Here is a 14,185-nt window from a genome sequence, read left to right on the forward strand (position 1 = left end):
CACTAATTCTTTATTAGAGGCCATAATACTATGCTGCAGCCTACAATGAAATGGTTAAACCATAATGTCCAGGTCACACCTGGAAGGAGTACCTGAGAGAAGCAGTAGTAAATGGAAAAATAGTCAGGTTGCTACTCAGTAAACCCAGGGAGGCTCAAAGATGCTGAACAGGGCGGACAACCTCTTGTGGGCAGGTCAGACACACTGCTTATTGTCCATTAAAGATAAAAGCACCAGCAGGTCCATCTTTACTACTCAGAGTTGTAAAAGTTCCAAGAAAACTTAAAAAATTTAACATTAATATTCTAAATGCCATATAATGAGGTTTCTTCATGAAAGATTGTGTCCAACGCTGGTTTTCCACATGTGTTGTCCTGTGTTTATTGTGTCTCCATATTATCTTTTTGTGCTTTTTTTTTTAAAACCTTTGTTGATCACATCAAATGTGGGATGCTGTCTCTCCATTCTGCTTTGTCTATCTCATTTTCTTTTCCTCTCTGTTCTTCCCTAATCTCCTATCTCTAATTTTACAGTCAAGAATTTGGAACAGACACAATTTTTGTAATGCATATTATGTATCTGCTAAAAGATATGAAGTCCTAAATTTAAAACAGATGAATAGATCATTTCATATTTCCTTACTTAAACGAAACAAGTTCATTTTACACATTTTACACATTTCAGGGGCCACACCTGATTTTTCTCCTAATAACAGAAGAGGAAAAAAGATGTCTCTCTCCTGACTTGGAAACACACCTAACTTGGGAACCTCATTAGAAATGGTATATATAAGTTCCATAAGCTGAAGTGGAAAAATGAATCAAAAATTCATTCTTGATCCACTCTCTCTGCCCCAATTTTTAATCTGGATTTAATTCAGCCCTGTCCTCCTATTCTGGTATTTAATTCAGTTAGGCATTAGGCTGAGAAGGGGAGGAGGGAACCGAGACTTCACAGCTGTAATTCCAGACACCTCACATGACCTATTAAACACACAGCTCTATGGAGAGAAGGGTATTAGAAGGGAACAGCTACAGTTCCTAAAAAAGATCAGATCTATGAATTTAGTAAGAACCTCAGGCCCAGCAGTGGACTCTCAGCCAAATCTGTGCTGGTGGATGGTTTGAAAAGAGAAGAAAGCTACAGAGAAAGCCCTTTCAGGGGACTGACAATTACTGTCTCGCCTTCCACTCTCACCTCCATCTGTCCACAAGGTATGGACAGCACCCTCCAGTGAATGGCAATTTCATTCTTAATCGGAGGGTTAGTTTTGAGGCTCCTACAACTTCACTTGAGTTCCTGATTAGAATTAAAGAATCTCAGAATCCTTTGAAACCACGTGATCTAATTCTCTCCTGTTGTAACTGAAAAATAGTGATGATGTAAGGACTCATTCAAAGCCAGTGAAACAGTGGCAGGGCCAAGAAGAGAAGTGAAGTGAAGTCGCTCAGTTGTGTCCGACTCTTTTCAACCCCATGAACTGTAGCCTACCAGGCTCCTCTGTCCATTGGATTTTCCAGGCAAGAGTACTGGAGTGGGTTGCCATTTCCTTCTCCAGAGGATCTTCCCAACCCAGGGATCTAACCCAGGTCTCCCGCATTGTAGGCAGACGCTTTACCGTCTGAGCCACAGGGGAAGCCAAGAAGAGAACCTCACTCTTATTCTAGGTGCTATTAATATTGCATACTTTATGATGTTTTGTGGAGATTAGATATGCACAGGAATATAAGACTTTCATTAAGAGTCACACTTGAAAACATAACATAAATCTTTGGGGGAAAGTAGTTGGAAATTACTGACTGCACTTCCATCAGTCAGTAAGTTAGTTACTTGGAAATAGGAGTCAAATTAAAGGTTGGGTTATCTGGGCAAATGCCAGAGACATCAGTCTTAACAGATGCTGGACAGAGGAGCCTGATAGGCTACTTATTCCCAGAACCTAAGGCCTCTGGGGGATGGGGACCTCCAGGGAAGCCATCAACCTCTGATACCTGGAGCTGTAAAGCTTCTTCCTGAAGTTCAGAAAGCAAGGCCAGAACACCTATCACTAGCCCAAGGATGAATAAATATAACTGTTAAAATATCATGGGTTTGAGGTCTAGCATCTAATACCTCCTGCCCTGCCCCCATCCCCAAAATAAAAGATGCTCAATAAACAAACACATTGGCAGAAAAGACATGCTGATAAAAGAACCAGAAGGATGAACAAAAAAACCCTAGATAATTTCCAATCTTCCCACCTTGGTCCCTTCTCAACTGGTAAATTTGAGACATGTGTGCCTGCTCAGTCACACTGGATTCTTTGCAACCCCATGGGCTGTAGCCTGCCAGGTTCCTCTGTCCATGGGATTTTCCAGGCAAGAATACTGGAGTGGGTTGCCATTTCCTTGTCCTGGGGATCTTTCCAATCCAGGGATTGAACCTGCCTCTCCTGCATTGACAGGCGGGTTCTTTACCATTGAACCACCTGGGGAGCCCAAGGACTCATCCGTTGTCCTACTCACACCTCATAGCACCTAAATAATCCAGCTGCCCAATCACACAGCGCCCACCAGGGGTGCTGAGGATACGAGTGGTGTTTCCTTCTTAGTCCTCACGATCCATTATTACTGCCCTTCCAAGTCCACGGTCACAGGCAGTGGAAATTAGGTCACCTCAAGAACCTCCGCTCTCAAGGCTGGGGAGGCCAGGTCTCTCTTCGCCGCCCCTACCCAGTCCTAGAACAGGAATTTTCAATTCGATGAGAGAATCGAATCAGCAAAGCCGGCGATTCGTTCGGCTTGAGGGAGGTCCGGCGAACGCTGCAATGGCGAAGCGGCCAGCAGGGGGACTTCGGGTAGGGCGGGAGGGGCCAGGAGGCGTGGTGGCCCCGCAGGCGTGATAGCACGTGTGCCGGGCGCGCGGGCCGGGGCCGGCGTGCTGGGCGTGTCCCGGCCCGCGCGGGTCCCTCTTCGGCGCGTGCCGGGCGCCGTGGCCCCGCTGGCGTGGCGGGGACCCTCGGCTCGGTGGCCCAGGCGTGGGCCCGGGCGGCGGCGCGGGCGCGGCCGGTGCTCCTGCAGAGGGAGCTGTGCGCCCGGGCTGGCGCACGCACGGCGCCGCCCGCTCCCTCTTGCCGCCGCCGCCGCTGGGCCCGCCCGCCGGGGAGGGGCTCCGGGCCTCGCCGACAGCTGCTTCCTGCTTCCCGCACGTCCTCGCCGCCGCGCAGCCGGTCCGGTCCTGAGTCCCGGCCGAGAGTCCCGGCCGAGAGCAGCCCGTCGCCGCCGTCGCCTTCCCGGCACCCGCCTCGCCCCGCGGCCCACTCGCGCCCGCCCCAGAGCCCACGCCGCCCCTGCGCGTCCCCGGCCATGCTGTCCTTCCAGTACCCCGACGTGTACCGCGACGAGACCGCTGTGAGTACCCAGCGGCGCCTGGCCCACGACCCGCCGCCCCTCACCCCCTGCGGCCCCTCGCCCCCTGCTCTCCCCTCCCCCTCGGCCTTTGTTTGCGAGACCCGGCTGGGGGCTCCCGGCTCCTCCCGAGGCGCGGGGGCCCTGGTGGCCGTCACCCTCCGCCCGCTGGCGGCGGAGCCGGTGGTCAGCCGCCGCTGGACCACTTCCCAAGATCATCGGGGTCAAGGGCGAACACGCAGGTGGGCGTGGGCGTCTGGAGAGAGTGGGAAGGCAGGACGTGTCACTGCGTTTTTGCTTGGAGGAGGCTCTTGCTTAAATATGGTGGTAGGAGAAAGTGTGGATGTGTGTAGATGATGTCCAGTTATAAGACAAAAGCAAACTTTTTCAACTCACAAATTAAAAATACTTAGAGTTGAAGTTCATTCATTCGATTTTTAAAACGTGTGTGGAGCGCTTCCCCCTGCCGGGTGCTGGCAGCGGGCGCTGGGGATGCAGGGCGGAGATCGAGTCCGTGGAAGATGGGGCAGGGCCCCGTGATGTGCCGGTGCTGATCCGCATGTTCCTAAACCAGAGCAGAGTCGGCGGGGGCCAGAGGAGGCCTTAGAAGAGGAGAGGGTGGCCTTTTGCAGAATGAAGTTTTGCCTAGGGCAGGGCTTACCCACCATTTCCCTCAGTTTGTAGATAACCTCAGAGTCACTGTGGAGATCCTGTGGGTGGAATTCTGGGCAGAACCTTTTTTTCTCTTTTTTTTTGCGTGTAAAAATTAGTTTGGCATCTTAGGAACTGGAGTAAATCCAAATGTTGTGGGCATAATTCTCGTAGGAATAGCCAGATTCCTCAGATGACTTAAAATAGAGTTGGAATAAAAAGATTTTTGTATAATACAGTTCTAGATTTTTTCTGCTTGCTTTGACCTGATTTGTGCCTGAAGTCTGTACTTTAAAGCACTTCTCATTTTGAGGTAAAGGGTTCTGGGGCTTTAGAGCGAAGGATGTAAGGGTTGTTTTAAATTAAGACTTCCAAGTGGTACTAATGCATTCATGGTTTCTTTGACCTGTGGCCATCTGGTAACCATGTTTTCTCCGTCTGTTCGGCTGTTTGCTTATTAAATTTACTCCCCCAAGAAGCCCTATCTCTGTGGTTCAAGAGTTGTTTCCTTTGTGCAACAGGAGTAACATGATCCAGCGGGAATGGAAAGGGGATAGACCAAGTAAGAAGACCTGAGTGCTAGTTGTGGCTTTATCACTCCCTCCCTGGATGCCCTTTGGCAGATCCCTTGCCTGTTACAGGCCTTCTCTTCCCTGAATGAACTATTACGGCTGGCTTGGCTAACAACAGAGTTTACTTGCTTCAGTAGTAAGAGTATCAATCGTTCGTTCATTCAGGTGATGCCCTGGCTCTGCCGTGTGCCAAACATGAGTAATGGGAAGGCATAAATATCTTGGTTTGGTTTTTGAGGATCTCTGAGTTTTCAGGAGAGATACAATTATAACATTTGATAAGTACTGTTTTAGATTTGTTTTATTTAAATGGGGGAGGGGTGCTTCTTCCGTAACTTTTCACTTTTGGGGTTACCAAAACTCTGCAGTTCACCTAATCTGTGTTTAACCGTTCTTGAAAGGGTGAAGTGAGGATTTCCTGAAGATGTCAGAAAGATTATGAACAATTAACTTAAAAGAGTATACCGTGGATTTTAATACTCTCCAGTTCTTTTGCATCAGAGGAGTCATGATCAGCCTCAAGGCTGAGGAAGTGTAGCGCTTGGTCCAACCTGGACCCTGTAGATCACCCAGGTTACTTGTCCCAGCCCTGACAGCCTGTGGGCAGTGTCTTTTTCCTGTGACAAAGTCCTGATTACTAACGCAGGCTTGACTTAGGCATTTACTCAAATTGTAGCCTTGATTTCTAGGATGGGTTTATTTTTCTCCAGCAGTGCTAGCCATTGCTGTAGCTCTCTGTCTGTCTCCCTTGAGCGTCTTCCAGCCGTGCACTCAGCAGTCTCCTGCTGAACCGTGGGGTTGGAGCTTGCAGTCCCACTGGATGGACTTCTGCATTAGCTAGCAGATTTTTGGAAACCATGCTGTTCCAGTGTGATCCTGTGGCCCATCCCCCGAGAGTGTTGCCCTCAGGGAATTTAGGCCTGCAGCGGCAGAGTGTGCAGGGTGAGTGGAAAACACCGAGGAGAATGGCATTAATTTTCATCAGGAGGTAGAGACAGTATGAGAATTGAGGCTGGAAGTTGGTCAGTTGGTTAAGGTTGAAAGGATATTCCTGGTCATGTGACTTACAGTCATAGTTATGTAGGGCCGGACAGTCATGGAACTGCGTCTGTTTGGGGATGGCAGGAAGGCCATTGTGACCAGAACATCTTGGGTGTAAGCTTGGATGGCGGCTGGAAAGGGAAGATAAGATGGGGCCAGGTTTGATGGGCTCTGCCTGCTGTGTGTACAAATGTGCATTTGGCAGCAGGCAAACTATTGACTAATACAGTGAAATATTCATAGTGATAGTGTCTTATCAGAACTCCCTTTTTAAAGCGTCTTTGGAAAATATGGAATGGTTTGCGAACTTTAATCAGATGGGAAAATCAGGTACTATATAGCTTGAGTGCAGGGGATGTGGCTTGTGAGATCACCCCATTTGTAGGCTACGCTCCTACAAAAGAAAAATGTAGGGGCCAGGTGGATGGGGGCAGGGCACTTGGCTCCTGGGATTGTCCTGGAGAGAATCTGTTTCTTCTCCTGGTTAGAAATGTCTGCTCAGTAACTGACTTCAGTCTGCTTTAGATTATAGGGCAGGTACGGGAAGTTGGGGCTGTTTGCTCAGAGGTGAACACCATTCAGTAGGCAGTCCAGTGTAGGGTGCGCTGGGTTGAGTAAAGGTCCAGTTCTGCCCCTGCCAGTTCACAACTGGTCCGCTTCATTAGCAAAAGGTCAAGTCCTCCGGCTTTGGGGTCTGCTCAAGATGGGATCACTGCTCTCCCTCCAGCTTGTTAACCATCTGACCCTTGTCAGCTGCTTTAACTATGTCCAGCTTCAGTTTCCTCATCTGGAAAAATGAGTTGATGGTAGCCTTACAGTGAGGACCAGATCAGATAAACGTGGCTATGGCACACTGTTTAGCTCACAGCAGATCTACAGCCTTCACCCTGCCAATCTCTGAATTGCATTCTGCGGCTGTGAAGTAGGAATATAATCAGCTCTCTTACAAAGGTGCTTTAAAACATCAGGCACAGCAGTATGGATATTCAGCAGCTGTTCATTGCTTTGGGTCTAGCACGTGGCAGCACTTTGACTTAGTCATAAAACTAAGATTTGCTGTTAATCTTTCCCCCTTTGTTAAGTTTCTGGATATGTCTGAGTTTTAGTAGCATCAGCAAATTTGGAAAAGCAGTGGCCACAGGACTGGAAAAGGTCAGTTTTCATTCCAATCCCAAAGAAAGGCAATGCCAAAGAATGCTCAAACTACCACACAATTGCACTCATCTCACACGCTAGTAAAGTAATGCTCAAAATTCTCCAAGCCAGGCTTCAACAGTACATGAACCATGAACTTCCAGATGTTCAAGCTGGATTTAGAAAAGGAAGAGAAACCAGACATCAAATTGCCAACATCTGCTGGATCATCAAAAAAGCAAGAGAGTTCCAGAAAAGTATTTACTTCTGTTTTATTGACTATGCCAATATGCCTTTGACTGTGTGGACCACAACAAACTCTGGAAAATTCTTAAAGAGATGGGAATATCAGACCGCCTGACCTGCCTCTTCAGAAATCTGTATGCAGGTCAGGAAGCAACAGTTAGAACTGGACTTAACAACAGACTGGTTCCAAATAGGGAAAGGAGTACGTCAAGGCTGTATATTGTCACCCTGCTTATTTAACTTATATGAAGAGTACATCATGTGAAATGCTGGGCTGGATGAAGCACAAGCTGGAATCAAGATTGCCAGGAGAAATATCAATAACCTCAGATATGCAGATGACACCACCCTTATGGCAGAATGTGAAGAAGAACTAAAGAGCCTCTTGATGAAAGTGAAAGAGGAGAACTAAAAGTTAGCTTAAAGTTCAATATTCAGAAAACTAAGATCATGGCATCTGGGTCCGTCACTTCACGGCAAATAGATGGGAAAACAGTAAAAACAGTGACAGACTATTTTTGGGGGCTCCAAAATCACTGCAGATGGTGACTGAAGCCATGAAATTAAAAAATGCTTGCTCCTTGGAATGAAAGTTATGACCAACCTAGACAGCATATTAAAAAGCAGAGATATTACACTGCCAACAAAGGTCCGTCTAGTCAAAGCTGTTGTTTTTCTAGTAGTCATGTATGGATGTGAGAGTTGGACTGTAAAGAAAGCTGAGCGCCAATGAATTGATGCTTTTGAACTGTGGTGTCGGAGAAGACTCTTGAGAGTTCTTTGGACTTCAGGAAGATCTAACCATTCCAACCTGAAGGAAATCAGTCCTGACTATTCATTGGAAGGACTGATGCTGAAGCTGAAACTCCAATACTTTGGCCACCTGTTGGGAAGAAATGAGTCATCTGAAAAGACCCCGATGCTGCTGGGAAAGATTGAAGGCAGGAGGAGAAGGGGACGACAGAGGATGAGATGGTTGGATGGCATCACCAACTCAATGGACATGAGTGTGAGTAAACTCCGGGAGTTGGTGATGGACAGGGAGACCTGGAGTGCTGCGATTCATGGGATCGCAGAGAGTCGGACACGACTAAGTGACTGAACTGAACTGAACTGAATTGAGGGACGTTTTTAGTGTCTGGTCCATCCCTTCTGAGGAATATTTGGGGGAAAGCTGTTTGCAGATTGTTTTGAGTCTCAGCTCTGATTCTGAACTCAGTATGGCCCTGGGCATGTTGCCATCTTGTGCTTGACATTGCTCCTAAAAATACTGGGTTGGAAGATCTTGCACAATTTTACATTTTTTTGATTCCTATTGTCAGAGAAAAGATGGTTGTTACTGTAAGCATGGTGTTTTACAACCATTTCAAGGTGTGTAAAATGTAAGAGACTTACAGATGAGAAAACAAGACAGAAAACCTTTTCTTCAGTGGTGATAATCAGCTACAATTTAGAGAGGCTTTTGGTAAGGATTGAAAATTGATAATTTTAGGAAGACTCGTCGGGAAGGCTTTCATCTGGTTTTATGTGCCTTGCACTTGTTGGTCATTGTTTGCTGGGCAGTCCTTATGTTCCATCTCAGTTGCCTGTCCTTCTAGGTGTGCGTGTCCCCAGGTACTGTCTCCCCAGCACCAGATGAGGACAGATGCTGACCCCTTGCAGAAAGCCAGGGGTCTGAGGCTTGGGAGAGAGTCTCAGTTGACCAACAGCCACAGTAGAATTTTGATAAACAGTAGAAACAGCAGGTTTTCCTTTTCCAGGAGAGTGTTTGCTTTCGTTAGGGACTAGCCCTTACCTTCTGGTATTATAGAACAAAACCGAGGAGACAGGTGCAAAATATCTGAGACACTGGTTGTCTTCCAGACAACTGCACACAGGAAGCCTCAAATGGAACATTGTTCAGTTGTTGAGAGAGACTTGATTGGAAAGATGTTGTCCATGTGGTTTCATTTGATTAGATTAATCACATTACTGTGTTATTGGGGTATCTATCTGTTGGTAGTTTCTTTGGGCATAATCACCTGGGGAGTGGTGACTTCAGTCACTTCCAGACTCAGTCTCTGAGGCCAGGCCCACTCAGGAATTGGGTTTTCCAAAAGTTCCCACGAGGGGGCTCCCGAAGGCACCCCCTCAGCCAGGCTGTCCTGGCACTCAGCAGTTTTATCTCATCAAACATCAGGGTAGTCTGAATGCGTGATACCTTTGTGCTTCCTTTCCTACACAGTGAAAGAAAGCATTTCATACCAGTACATTGAACAGAATAGAGGCTTCAGTTGTAGAAATGTTCTCTCATTGTATGAAAGTCAGCTTTCTCTGACGTCAGTGAGCATCATTACACATTCGTTAACTTGCTTTTTGGTAGTTTAGACTTAAAGGCAAAACTGATCATATTGTACATTGTCGGGAGATTTCCTGAGCATCTGTAAGCTTAGCCAGAACAGGGCAGTGCACCCGTGTGTGATGGCTCCCGCCCAAGTGGGCCCTTCCGGTGTCCCCACTGCATTGTGTCATTCAGGCCTTGGCCACCAACAGCATGTTTTCAAGTTTCTTTAACACAGTGGCAGGCCTTTGTCTTGTGTTGTACAGACAGAGCTGTTCCTATTCTGACCTTTCATCTCTCCTCCTGCTCCAGCTAAAATGTTCTTTTCATTAAGGGTGGTTTGACACCTTTGAGAACCTGCCAACTTCGGTTCATGTGGTAATTTGGGCAGACACGTTGCCAGTGAGCCAACTGGGCTATTTCAGTCTGCCCCTTTTCTATCTCCATCACATTCTGAAAGTAGTGATGTAGTTGGGGTTAGACACTAGTTATCTAATACCGCACTTTGTCTTTTGCAGGTACAGGATTATCATGGGCATAAAATCTGTGACCCTTACGCTTGGCTTGAAGACCCAGACAGCGAGCAGACGAAGGTAAATGAGGGCTTATGATGAAAGAGAAGGTGGTCCTCATAGCTCAGACCAAACCATAAACATCAGTAACCATGGCTTTTCCCTCCGAGAATTATCCTGTGTTGTCTGCAGTGGGACGATGAATAGACCTGTTATACTACCACTCTCTGGGAAATGATTCGTGAGAAACGGTGAAAGTGGTTTTAGTCCCATAGACGATCACACAGCTGTTTTGAATAGTGTTTATGAACTAGAAGAACACTGATGAACCAGCTGTTTGAAATGAAAGTATTTGAAAAAAGGAAAACAAATTTTTACCGAAGAAAAATAAAAACTTAGAGAATAATTTTGTGAAGAAAAAAATTGCCTAATACATTTTTTCCCAAAGGAAAGAAAATATATTGAAGAAGTAGTACCAAGTCTTGAAAACTGAATGCTGGTCTTAGATTATTTATTGATTTTAATGCAACAACAATACAACAACTAAATTATAAGTAAACTGAATTCTCAGTATCTTTTTATATTTTATAAAGGGATGAAGGGGAGAATTTTCTACTCTGTCTAAAAATATTCTTTTGGAGAAACATATAGTATTTTGAGCCGAAGTCTCATTTTGTTAATGAAGCTTACCCCTAAGTGCGATGTCTGATGGTTGCTATTTTCCTTCTTGGAGTATCCAGGGCTTGTCATTTGAGATTCATTATTTACATATGCTTAACTACATATGTAGTTAAGTTTGCTTGGATGAGGGAGTGGTGTTTCTCCAATCCACTCCAAGTTCTTTGACTTTTTTATTTATAGCCATATTAACTTAGTATATAAAAATATGTATACAGTTTCTAATATTGTCAGCACTCCAGAAGTTTATTTGAGCTTCTTTAGAATCCCAGAGTACATTTCCTATTTTAAAACAAAAAAACAAAAAAAGTTAATGCCTGCTGAGTGGTTTTCTAGGCCAGCTCCTAAAAGCCTGTGTCTTAGCTATTCTTGTATCTTGTGGTACCCTTGCCACTGTATGTATCAGTGTTCCCTGGAGAACTGAACTCTGATTTCCAAGACAATTCGGATTTTCCAAGAAGGCATTCCCTCCTGATGTGGACCTGGCTAGTGGGATTGGGGTGCTTTCCTTCACGCCCACCCCCATTCCCTGTCCCACACTCCTGCAGTTCTTTCACGCTCCCTGGTCAGTGGGTTGCAAACTCTACTGCCTTCATGTCCTTAGGGAAAAGCTTCACCAGGAGTGGAGTGGAGTGGAGTGAAGGGCTTAGCCAGGCACGGTGTTACATGGAAAACGAGACAGCAGAAGCAGGAAGGAGTTGCTTCTGCTGGAGTAAATCCCATGTCAACTTGTCCTTCTTCCTTCATTCCCAAGGCACTAGCTTGCCTGCTTCTCTTTCTGCCACCCTTGGCTGTTCTTCATGGCAAGCATTTCTCTTCTCCTCTGCTCACTGCAGAAACTTAAAACTTCTTCCCTGTCCTTTGTCCTCGAAGTAAGCACACCCCCATTTTGAGGTTTTCCCGTGATTTTGTATTCCCTCATTCTCACGCTTTCCCCATTCCCTTCAAGAAAGACAGAGATCTCATGGGTGAGGATGACTGTTTTTTGGGTTTTCATTTTTCTTTGGTGAAGCAGTGAGTTTTAGAGGTTGGTGGGGAGCAAATGAGAAACCAATGGGCGACTGGAGGAGCGGGCAGAGGCTCCAGCTCTGCAGCTGAGGCTAGGAGGGGCAGGGGCAGGGCTGCGTCCTCTCCTCGACCCTGCCACAGACAACCTTGGTCCTCCAACTTTGGACTGGGCTGAGACGGATTGAGCCTGGAAACAGAGGGTCACAGGCAGCCACATAGCCTGTAGTGGATGCAGAGCAGGAGAGAAGGAGATGAACTTCCTGTGTATCTCTGGAAAACTGCCCCCAAGGACTGTCTCTATGCTGATTCCTTTGTCTAAGGAATTGGGTACAAGCTGGACTTCTGCAGCCTTTGATGGGGATTGAGTGATTCAGCTATGTGAGAATGGCCCAGTTTTTATTTACATGTTAATGCATGCGCGCATTTTGCTATGCCTTATTTGATGATGTCTGGTCCTGTGGTTGACAAGCCACTTAACTATAGTAGGTGAAACTTTGCTAATTAGTGATCTTCTAGTCAGCATTGGATAGATGCCAATGACATTGGTATATACACTGTTATTTTCATGGTGTGTATTTAATAATAGATGTTTACTGTGTGCTGGGCGCTTCAGTTGTAGCTTTGCATACCCTATCTCAAATCCTGAAATAGATCTTTTTCTTTTCCCCATTTCACAGATGAAGAAACTGAGTTTGAATGATTAAATAGCGTGTCCAAGGTCACTCAGCTTATGAGTGGAATCAGGTGGTCCAGGTGGTTATCAACTTCACATTAAAGAAATGATAAAAAATCAAAGGCTCTGGGTGTAGTAGCTTTGGGAATGCACGCTCTAGGAGTGGAGTCATGTCTTTGCTCGCTGTGGGACATTATGGGTCCTCCTACAAGCACGCTGGGTGACCCCCCCATTCCTGCTCTCATGCTCACCTGTCCAGGCAGTGCTCCTCAGGTGTCGGGACTGTGCAGCTAGCGCCTGTCCCGGCATCCTCCTCTCGAAGCAGCCTCATTATTGACAGGAGCTGGTTGTCATCTGCGATCTGATGAGTGAAATTTTTGTCTCAGACTGAAAAGATAGGGTGTGTTTTTCTAATGAGCAGAAGAGCAGCAGGAACATTTTCTACTCAGAGTTAGAGGCATGTACACAGAAGTGGGTGTATTAGCCATACCTCGGTGTAAAGAGGAGAATCTTCATGTAGCTTTTAAAACAAAGAAAAGCTGCTTGTTACATTTTCAATAAAAACCAGCCCGGAAGTAAGGAACATTGATAGCTCAAGATCTGAAATGCTATCAGTAAGTCTTTGATTTAATCTCATGTTTAATAGAGCTTATCCAATTCTGACAGTTCCTGGCATTTGAGACTTTATCCTTTATTAAAGAAATATCAGCAGACTTGTAACTTCAAAATTCTCAAAGATGGTGGTGGGGGGGAAGACCTTGAATCTGGATGAATCCTTTCAAGCTGTCAAGGCCCACATAGCCCTATTTTATAGCAAATGAACCAGTTTGTAGAGTATCCTGGGCAGCTCAGTTCTTTCTTTGAGATCAGTTCAGCCTTAATTTAAAAACTCAGGAGAACTACTTTGTAAAGAGGAAGCAGAGCAGCACTACCTAGGAGATATATAACGTAAGCCGCATATATAATTCAGATTTTTCTAGCAGCCACATTAAAAAAGTAGAAAGAAACAGGAAATTAATTAAAGTACTTTAGTCTGTTCAAAGTACTAACATCTCAGCATGTAATCAATATAAAACGTTATTAAGGTATCTGCATTCTTTCAGATTACATTTTCAAAGTCCAGTGTGTATTTTACACGTACAGCACATATCGGTTCAGAGCAGCCACATGTCAGGCGCTCAGTTACCACACGTGGCTGATGGCTGCCAGTATTGTAGGTGAAGACATGGACCAGCCTTTCTTGTGAACACTGATGTGAAGACTGTAAACAATGATAGCAGGTTAAAAATAAAAAAGCAGAATTTGTCACAGAAATTTAGTTCAATATTATTATATCCATAGATTAAGTAAACCTATATAACTAATCTAGGTAATGTTTTAAGAATTTTTTAAAAATCCAAAACTAAAAATAGTAATAACTTTAATAGTAAGTATTCAAAGCAACCTAAACACTAGACTGGACTATCTCTGTCACTATTGTTTTCGTATGTTTGCAAAACTTTGACCAGTGCAATAAAACATGAACTAAAATTTGTGGAGGATAAAATAAAATTATCACTAATTACTGATTCTGTGATTATGCATCTAGAAAACCTAAGGGAAACAACTGAAAACAGAATGAATTCAATAGAGCATGTATGTATGGAATAAATATAAAATCAATACCACTCATACAGACCATCAATAATGAGAAATCAACCCACCCGATAGCAGCAACAAAAAGTAAATACTTAAGGAAAAAGAAGAGTTTTCAGGCCTACTGGGAGAGTAGTGGTGTCACTTCAGATAGAAAAGGGCCAGTTTGGGGTGTTATTTTTAATAGTGGAAAGTTGAAAATCTCCATTTCCAACAATAGTTTAGCATTAAAGTTGAACCTGGTAGATGTGCTTGACGCAGTAGTCCGTGCATCCTTATAGCATCCTGAGCTATAAGGCTTGGTTTGCTAAGTGAAAACTGCTCCTGGT

The 14,185-nt window shown here is 45.2% G+C and overlaps 1 protein-coding gene across 2 annotated transcripts in view; it reads left to right on the forward strand.

The window, feature by feature from the left end:
- Positions 1-3,243: 3,243 nt before the first annotated feature.
- The window catches only part of PREP (prolyl endopeptidase), a 133,324-nt gene continuing 122,382 nt past the window's right edge, over positions 3,244-14,185 (forward strand). Inside the window, exons 1-2 of one of the 2 annotated variants that reach the window (XR_009690994.1) lie at positions 3,244-3,389; positions 9,869-9,943. Coding sequence is in view for 1 of the 2 variants with exons in the window: in XM_061132020.1 (XP_060988003.1) it covers positions 3,345-3,389; positions 9,869-9,943 (120 nt within the window). In the remaining variant the exon portion in view is untranslated. The remainder of the gene's footprint in view (positions 3,390-9,868; positions 9,944-14,185) is intronic. The other variant, XM_061132020.1, reaches the window with a different exon arrangement.

Source organism: Dama dama, chromosome 28, assembly GCF_033118175.1.
Source record: "Dama dama isolate Ldn47 chromosome 28, ASM3311817v1, whole genome shotgun sequence".
Taxonomy (NCBI): Eukaryota; Metazoa; Chordata; class Mammalia; order Artiodactyla; family Cervidae; genus Dama; species Dama dama.